The sequence below is a fragment of the Barbus barbus genome, assembly GCF_936440315.1.
Source record: "Barbus barbus genome assembly, chromosome: 46".
NCBI lineage: Eukaryota > Metazoa > Chordata > Actinopteri > Cypriniformes > Cyprinidae > Barbus > Barbus barbus.
In genome coordinates, this window is record NC_136724.1 from 24,670,002 (window position 1) to 24,680,180 (window position 10,179).

Here is a 10,179-nt window from a genome sequence, read left to right on the forward strand (position 1 = left end):
TTTAAGGGTTTCTTCAGATTATAAAAAAGCAAGAAAGAGACGGTTCTTTAATTAAAGAACCTTTGACTGAATGGTTCTTCTGTGGCATCGCTGTGAAGAACATTTTAAGCGCCTTTATTTTTAAGAGTGTGGGTGATAAAGCAAAAACTAACATCTAAAAGTTTTGATTTTGAATTTTTTACATAAAAATGTAACTACAACATGACTCGAGTAACATTCTCTTTACTAACCAACTGGTTAAAGAAAGTTCTATTCCAAGCGCAGCACACACTGTAAAAAAATCTAAAGTTGAGAAGACGTAAACGTTTAAGGCAACCAGCTTCAGGAGATGTTTGAGTTCTCAACTTTTTGTTATATAAACTGAATACAAGTTGACAAAACTCAAAAATCTCCTAAAGCTGGTTGCCTTAAACTTTTACGTTTTCTCAACTTTTGATTTTTTACAGTGATGAAGTTCAACATGGTATAAACGTAAAACAAATTAACATTAAATATATTTGCAGAAACGATGCATGAAATATGAAGGCAAATATTGTCAAACCTATATGTTCAGAAATATCAAATGAGAAAAATTTGAATATGTCTTAGCCAAAACATTCAGTTTTTGAGGTTGACTCATAAAGTCGAGACAATTCAAACTCAAAATGACTCATTATAACAGCATCAGCAATGATTATTAGCAGTAAATGAGCTTTCAGTCTCATGCAAATATCAGACATACAGTAGTTTCCATTGCTTTTCTATGTAAAGATGCACTTTTGCAGCATCTCGCTCATGAAACAGTGTTCTAAAAACTCAGCTCTCAAGCTAAAAGAAGCTCAGCTCATGTCTCATAACCTTGCCTTTTTTCCATTCCATTGCCATGTCTGGTGTTTTTAATGCACAAGTGCATTCTGTGTGACCCATATCTGACCCTGGAGCACAAAAGCAGTCATGAGTAACACAGGTATATTTGTAGCAATAGACAACAATACATTGTATGGATCAAAATTATACATTTCTCTTTTATGACAAAAATCATTAGGATATTAAGATCATGTTCCATGAAGATATTTAGTACATTTCCTACCATAAATATCAAAACTTCATTTCTGATTAGTAATATGCATTGCTAAGAACTTCATTTGAACAACTTTAAAGGAGATTTTCTCAATATTTAGATTTTTTTGCTCCCTCAGATTTCAGATTTTCTAATAGTTGTATCTCAGACAAATATTGTCCTATCATAACAAACCATACATCAATGGAAAAATTGACCCTTATGACTGGTTTTGTGGTGCAGGGTCACAAATTACAATGGTGGCAAAATATTACATTGGAATGAATCATTAAAAACCCTAAACCAAATCTCACGAGGAAGAGCCTGAGAAATGGCCCTACAGGTGCTTCCTTACTAAACATTAGTGATGCTTGACTTAGCCATCAGTTTACATACTCAAATGCACAAGCATTTCGGTGCAGACTAGAAAGGGAATGTTGATTAAAACGCAGTGCACAGCTGGAATCTGACCCCAAAGCTGCCCTAAACACCCCACACACACTATATTTAATCAGTTCGGCCCGGTGTATCCCGAGCACTTCAGCGCCGTCAGCAGATCGCAGCACTCCAGCGGGTAAAAGCCGGAGCATTAGCTGCAGACAACAGATCAATAGAGCGGCTCTGGACTTTAAAGATTCATATCAGCCGGATTGATGAGCTAATGGAGCAGTAATGACTCAGAGCGTCAGATGAAGAGGGTTAGTGTCCACTGATGACTAACGGCATGTTTGACTCGCACACTAAACCAGCACTAACCACAAACACTCCTTTATTATCAAGAGTGACAGAAGAGGGTTTTAAACCCATTCCTTATGCTCCAGCCAAATTCAGATCAATATGTGACCCTGGAGCACAATACCAGTCATAAGGGTCAATTCTTTTTTATTTAGATTTCTACATCATCTGAAGGCTGGATAAATAATCTTTCCATTGATGTATGGTTTTTTATGACAGGACAAGAAAATAAAATAAAATCTAAATATTGATATAAGTTGTCCAAACGTCCTTAGCAATGCAAGTTTTGATATATTTACAGTAGTAAATGTACAAAATATTCTTATGTATGGCATTGTATGAGTGTTCACTACAGACTGAGTGTGCTTTTACAGAAAAGGAAGTCCACTGCCACTGAAACTTCCTGTTTGGCTCAAATGATTGGAAAGCCTGTTGAATGTCAAACATGTGCTATATAATGCTCTATATTACCCTCAGAAATCAATAACACAACATTAACTTCCTATTAGCCTCAGTGACGATGCTCTCAGACAGAACGGAAGAACAGAGAGGCCATGACGAGCTGTCACACACTGAACCAAACCAAAGCAGCATCTGCTGTCATTAATCAAGGTCACACAGCACTTACAGTCAGAGAAAAACTAGAATAATAATGCGTCACACGGAGCCGGAGGATCAGATTACAGGAGTGCAGAGACATGCTGTATTCTTGAGAACGTTTCTATCGTTTATAAGCCAGGTCTAGATTCAGTCGCATGTCTAATGAAGCTCAAACACTCATTCAGGAGAGGAAACACTGATCCAGACGCAAAACACATGATTTAGATTCAGTCACGAAACAAAAACACCTCACGCCAACGGTATGATTTACCAGTCAAATGTGGCTCCTCACGTTCATGCAAAGCAGCGTGTGACTGTGGTAAAGTCACACAAACATCATGTGTGTGTGAGTAACTAACACACACACACACACACACACACACACACACACACAATCTCTAATGCATAAACACTTCCTCTAATCCGCCAAAACTGGTTTGTTGATTGTTTTGGTCCATCTGACTCAAATATCACTGACTCTCATGCAGTATTTGAGGTTTACCTTGCAATTTACACTGTACTTCAAAGAATACCATGGTATTACTGTGGTACATGTCCAAAAAATCATACAATTACTGTATATATGGTGTGCAAATAATGCAATATAAATTTTCACCTACACTACACTGTAAAACAAACACTCATTTTAACTGTAAGTTGCATTCACTTAGAATATTAGGTTTGAATTTATAAAGTTTCGTAGGAATAACTTTATGAAAGCAACGGGGAACTTTAAGTTGTTTTTAATACTTTTTAAGTTCACTGTAAAAATGTATTTTCTTCACTCTACTTAAAGTTATGGATTTGTTAAGATGCATTTACTTGGAATATTTTCAACTTTTAGCTGGAATATGTCTATATCTTTAAGTTTTCAGTACCAAAGTTCATGTTCATTTAACTTAATTTGGCTTATTTTCATAGTTCATCCAAACTGAGAAAGTATAATAAACCTTATCATAATGCCAAATAATTCAAAAACATAAAAACAGCAAATGTGGAATTCATAAACACACCTTTAATTCAACAATTTAAGACAGCAGAGTACTTTTTTCAGTTGAATCAGCTAATTTGACAGTTTACTGTTCCTTTTTTAGAGTATAATTAATCTCAATATGAGAAATGTTTAGCTTTGACAAACGACCACTGGATAAAAATAAATAAACAGCATCTTCCTCATTTCTGTGTATTACTCTTAAATTCACTCTTCTATTATTGTTCGTAATGCATGAACACATGCTTGTGTTTTGGATTTGGATAAAGTAATAAATGTAAATATTCAAATTAAAGCCAAGAAATATAAACCAACAAATGAAACCAGTTCAGAGTTTGATCTGAGCTTTGAGATGAAATATTAACCAGCTTTTCTTCAAACAAACAAACTTTATGATGATGACAGTGTCCCTGCTTTAGTATTATCTGCAATCGCTTATCACTCGAACCCTCATTAACCTCCTCTTCCTCATCTGACCCACAAACAGCATCATTTACAGCATTCGAGGCTGGTTTACCGTAGTAAAGCTGCTCTGTTTACCTGTGCATGTTGGCGTGTGTGCTCTCGTGGCCGTCCGGATGCGAATGAAGCGTTTCTGGCAGGAATTCTGCTGTTCTTCCAGTCAAGTGGAATGTGGTCCGGCAGCATTGATGTCCCTCGCTCCTTCTGATCTCAGATCAGTCTCAGCTGCTTTAGGACTTTTTATAGAGTTCACGTGTGTCTTCTCAGAGATTCCACAGAGAATGGAATTCTAAGGAATATCTGAGGCATTCCATACATCTTGATCTTCAGTGCAAAAGTCACATGATCAGTGACACTCATTTATCTGATTACTCACATAACCTTAGAGATGTATCAATCGTTTCATGTCTGAATACTTTTTGTGAAAACTGAATGGGGGAAAAAAAAATTAATTTACATTTACAGGTAAAAGTTTGCACTAAGGTCCCGTTAATGCATTAACTAAAATTAACTAACAGCGTGCATTACATTTGTTACAGTATTTATTATTATTTGTTAGCATCAGTTAATATCTGTATATGGGTCGGTAAGGTTTTTTTATGAAAAAAAGTCTCTTCTGCTCACCAAGGCTGCATTTATTTAATAAAAAATAAAAACAAATAGAGTAAAAATGTGAAATATTATTTTAATGTAAAACAGCTGTTTTCTGTGTGAATATGTGTTAAACTGTAATGTATTTCTGTGATCTGCAGCTGTATTTTCAGCATCATTACTGCAGTCTTCAGTCACATGATCTTCAGAAATCATAATAATATACTGATTTACTGATCAACAAACAGAAATATGGCACAACCTGAGAGATTTATCAATAGTTTTGTCTTTTTCCAAAATATGAAAACTAAAAAATTATCTGGCTTTAAATAAATACTATATAATAATACAAATACATTTTTAAAAAATCTAGATTTACATTTTCATTTACAGGTTGGTAACACGTTATTGTGCGTTATTGTACTCGTTTACATTTACGACAATTTACTTACAAAAGAGGAAGAAAAACAATTAGTCAGAGAGCCATCAATATTCATAATATACAAGAAAGTTATTCATGTCCTACAACAACCAAAACCCACAGCAGCTCTATTTAAGTCGACTTCATTTTCCAGATTAAATATGTCTCTAGAATCATGAACCCTCATTAGATCATCATCATCATCATCATCATCATCAGCATCTGTTTTCATGTGAAACTACAGTCTGTGCAAGACAAACGTCAAACTATCTGGATTAGAGGTGAGCAAAAAGAGATTTACATACAATCCAGTTTACGGTCACTGAACAAACCAATAACTTCCTCTGTCTGTTCTAGAATCAACAGATGTTTGTGTGCAATCTAATCAAACCATGAACACATCCAGCGCGTAGATCACTCCAAAATTTATTCAATTAAATTAGGCCTATTTTAGGAATATTAATATTATTATGATTTTAAATCCTTTTTTGGGGGGGGTTTATTCCAAAAAATTTTTTCATCTCATTTTGTCAAAAAAAAAAAAAAAACATCATTACCGTTATTTGGGGGAAATTATCATCCTGTTGTATTTGTACTGTAATGCAGTAAATAAAAATACTTTATTCTAGTAATGAGAATCAATTTAGAACCAAACTATTTTGGTTCCAATTGACTTCCATTGTATTTTTTGTCCGTTTAATGGATTTAATGGGAACCGAAAGGGTTGGCTTCCAAACATTCTTCAAAATATCTTTTTTCATGTCCCACAAAAGAAAGAAAGCCAAACAAAAAATACAATTGATGATTTGTGGGTGCATTATCCCATTAAGAATAATGACAATTACAAAAACCCTAAAGTTAAATGTACAGAAATGTTTCAGTCATGAGACGTGTTTTACAATCGAGAAAATATTGTGAAAATGCAACGTATTTTAATGCTCCTGAATACAGGCTTCACTCTCTTTATGCAAAATATATTTTCTCTTTTGATTTTGATGTGGCATCTCAAAGTCATTTCAGTTTCAGGATGATAAACTAGTCAGTATGTGTGTGTGTGTGTGTGTGTGTGTGTGTGTGGAAACAAACGTCCAGCATCAGCGACAGCAGCACACGAGTCATCCAGAGACACAGAGACTCGCAGGAGTACAGGACTTGCCTTTGTACGAGACAAAACGCTGACAGAAACGAGCTTTCAGCAAGAACCGCTCAAACACACACACACACACACAACGGCGCTTTCAGCCTGTGTGAATTATGTCATTTAGTAGGGTGTGTGTGTGAGTGAGTTAGTGATTGAGTGTGTGTGTGTGTGTGTGTGTGTGAGTGAGAGAGAGAGAGAGAGTGAGTGTGAGAGAGAGAGTGAGTGAGTGAGTGAGTGTGTGTGTGTGTGTGTGTGTGTGTGTGTGTGTGTGAGTGAGTGAGTGTGTGTGTGTGTGTGTGTGTGTGTGTGTGTGTGTGTGTGTGTGTGTGAGTGAGTGTGTCTGTGTGAGTTAGTGATTGAGTGGGTGTGTGTGTGTGAGTGTGAGTGAGTTAGTGATTGAGTGTGTGTGTGTGTGAGTGAGAGAGAGAGAGAGAGTGAGTGTGAGTGTGAGAGAGAGAGAGTGAGTGAGTGAGTGAGTGTGTGTGTGTGTGTGTGTGTGAGTGAGTGTGTCTGTGTGAGTTAGTGATTGAGTGGGTGTGTGTGAGTGTGAGTGAGTGAGTGTGAGTGGGTGTGTGTGTGTGTGTGTGTGTGTGAGTGATTTAGTGATTGAGTGTGTGTGTGTGTGTGCGCGCGTGTTTCCAGAACTCGCATCTAAACTCTTCAAAACTCTCCCCAGACAGGGCTGGATTTATGCACAGGCATTCTAGGCATGTGCCTATTCTTGCACTTCCAGGGGGGCCAAAAAGGCATTTTTCAAGCAAATCATGCATTTTACCTGAAAACATTTACATGACAGCTTTAACGAACACTAGAGTCTTGAATCCCGTAGACGTGTTTGTGCTGCACTATAAAGCTGGGGTCTGATTACAGCAGACGTTAGAGACACACACTGATATTACAGCTGCTCCTCACGCTGTCATTAACTGTAATTCCTGCTCTATCAGACTCGCTCTGTGTTTATGTTTTCCTGCAGCACATAAATCACGAACATCACGGCTGATCTGCAGGAGGAGTGAAGCGCTCTCTGGCTCCCATCTAATGTAAATATTTTAAGACAGAAGAGCGGAGAGCGTCCCATCGCTGCCTGACTCTGATACGTCCTGATCATTACATCATCTGATGAGACACCAGAGGACAAACTCAAGTGATGCATGCTGGGAACATCAGAAAACTAAACTAACTACAGAACGGCTTTACAACCACTTTTACTGAGTTTGCTACTTTTTAATAGTAACTCTGATAAAACATGATTGATACACCACATACACACACAACGTGATTTCTATGGAAGCGTGTTTATGCCACACAAATAAATAAATAAATAAATAAATAGATAGAAAAAGTCATTGCATCTTTTTATTTCAGAATTCTGAATTTTTTTCCTCACAATTTACATCTTGCATAAATTAACATCTCGCAATTCTGAATTTATATCTTGCAATTCTGGGGTGTATTCCAGAAAGGAGGTTCAACAAACTCTGAGTTGACTTAACCTGAGATGGGAAATGGAGTTTTCGGGTTTAGAACAGCTGAACAGAGTTGGTTCTATCCACTCTGAGTATCCTGACTCTGAGTTTAAAGCCATCATCAATGGAGCTCCGAAATTACAATTCACCATGGCAACAGCACCCGACAAAGACTTCCGCATACCACGCAATACATAACTATAAGTCTTAATCACTGTTATAATATCAGAGGTGAAAACTGGCATAATGGTGAGTTATTGAAGTAATCTTCATTTGTATGGTACCCCAAGGCCACAGGCAAAAAAAAAGAAGAAAAATTTTAACTTAAAAACATAATTCAATCAGGTAAAGCTTTAAGTGTTAAAGGTTCATGGGTGTAGGCTACATGACTCTACAAACATTTGGCATATTCAATAAGTATCAGTGTCTGTTTCAATGTGCAGTAGCTTTTTCCACAGTCTAATGCTCTTTTCACATAGTTAAATGTTCTCTAATCCAACATACATTTCTTAATTAGGGTAATGAAATAAACATTTCACTTCTATACAGCCAACAGCAAGAAGGCAGAGACTCGGCCACAATACCAATATTAAAATCCAAAAGGGAAAAGAATAAGTGTTGCTTTTGAATTTGTAGGAAATAAAGATGACCAGTATAATTGTGAATAATGTGTTTATTTAATATATCTCACACTACCCCTCCATCTGGCATCCTTCCATTCCATACAGTAATCAGTTTCATTTTCAGAAGGTGCTATGCTGAGAATATGTCATCAACCACACTGGAAAACCTAAAGGAAATTCTAATTATAAGCTTACATCCATGATGAAAATGATAGTGATGCGGTGAGAAAAAATAATCTTGTTTCCATGTGCATTAAGATTCATTTTTATACCCCACTGGCAGTTACTATGGTAACTTACCAAGAGATTTAGTTTTGTCTTTTATTGGAACCAAAAACCCTGAGTTTCCCTTTTCTGGGGTTAACAAACTCTGAGTTTCTCGCGATTCTGAGTTTAAATCTCTCTATACTGATCTCATGAGAGTTTATATCTCAGTGGCAACTAAATATAAAGTGGCAATTCACTTTTTTTATTCCGTGGCAAAAACAGGCTATCATAGAGGTCAGAATGGTACTGTAGTTGTTCAGATAAATGACAGAATTAATAATTAATTAAAGAGCTGTGCATTTGTTCATTTAGCAACACTTTATCCACAGTGACATGCGTGAGGAATATGGGGGAGGGTGGAATATGATCATGTGCTCAATATACTGTATTTACTCAGCAAATATTTGAAGATTTGAAGATGTTCAGGATCAGAGAACAACAGAATTACAGAGAAACGTATGTGCGTCATATAGACTAAAAATCATTTCATTTGACAGTGACTGATCACTGAACAAAACAAACTATTAATATTCAGAATGCATATGAACAGAAATTAGGTTCAGATCATAAACTCTGAGACGACCAAGCAAAATAAATATAGGGCTGGTATGAGCATATAAAAACATACTAAAGATCTAAAGCACAAATAATACAATAAGACTAACTTTACAAACACCTAAAATCTAAACACAACATACAATCCAAAATAAAACATCAGAGATCAAAGAAAAGTAAAGTTTATGAGAGTGTGTGTGTGTGTGTGTGTGTGTCTGACCTGTTGTCTGCTGTGTGTTTCTGCTCATCTCCGTGAATACTGAATGAATGAAACGCAGTCAGAATCACTCCGCCACAGTCCTTCACCTCCATCATCCATCAGATCCCGAACACACTCAGAGATCACCGCACGCGTGTGTGTTTCTGCTGTAATTTACGCGAGAGTGTGTGTGTGTGTGTGTGTGTGTGATATCCGACTGCCATGAAACTTGGACTCGCGGGGGCGGGGCTACAGCCGCCAGTGTCCAATCAGTGCACGGGGGGCGTGCCCACATGTCTAATAATGTACAATAACACTGCAGTGATGAAAACTGTGAAATGACACAAATGAAAGTGATGTTGAGAGATGGAAACATGTGGCACAAATGAAAACTTCTTTTTGATCGGATTCCATCTGTAAGAGACAAACGAGGTGTTAATGAAGCACCTGGTTATGTAACTTCTTCAAACATCCGCTCTTCCTCTTCGTCGTGATAAATTCACAGATTCTGTTCCTCTGTGGTCACATCGATCCATTTCGGTCAGACTCTGTGATTTACGGGTTTAATGCTGCTGACAGATGAACTGTTATCGAGCTTTCTGTTCATCTGTCCGCCTGATAACCTGCTGCTGTTCTTCATTTATTTTCCCCGAACCGACAAATCTAAAGCCTTATGACAGTTTTACAACTCTATCCAACTAAAGAAGAGAAGTGTGTACTAAGACAAGCACCACTTTTTCTGTAAGCAACAACACAGAACACCCTAGTGACCACCTAGCAACCAAACAGCACCCTAGCAACCACACAGAACACCCTAGCAACCAAATAATAACCTAACAACCACAAAGAACACCCTAGCAACCACCTAGCAACAAAACAACACCCTAGCAACCACACAGGACACCCTAGCAACCAAATAATACCCTAACAACCACACAGAACACCTTAGCAACCACCTAGCATAAGGTTTATATATATAAAGTTTATATCTCTTCTGCTCACCTGCATTTATTTTATTTAAAAAATTTAAAAAGCAGTAAAAATGTGAAATATTATTCTAATGTAAAACAGCTGTTTTCTATGTGAATA

The 10,179-nt window shown here is 36.9% G+C and overlaps 1 protein-coding gene across 1 annotated transcript in view; it reads right to left on the reverse strand.

The window, feature by feature from the left end:
- The window catches only part of arhgap28 (Rho GTPase activating protein 28), a 28,506-nt gene extending 19,224 nt beyond the window's left edge, over positions 1–9,282 (reverse strand). Inside the window, exon 1 of the mRNA XM_079408745.1 lies at positions 9,112–9,282. Coding sequence (XP_079264871.1) covers positions 9,112–9,206 — 95 coding nt within the window. The 5' untranslated portion in view covers positions 9,207–9,282. The remainder of the gene's footprint in view (positions 1–9,111) is intronic.
- Positions 9,283–10,179: the final 897 nt, after the last annotated feature.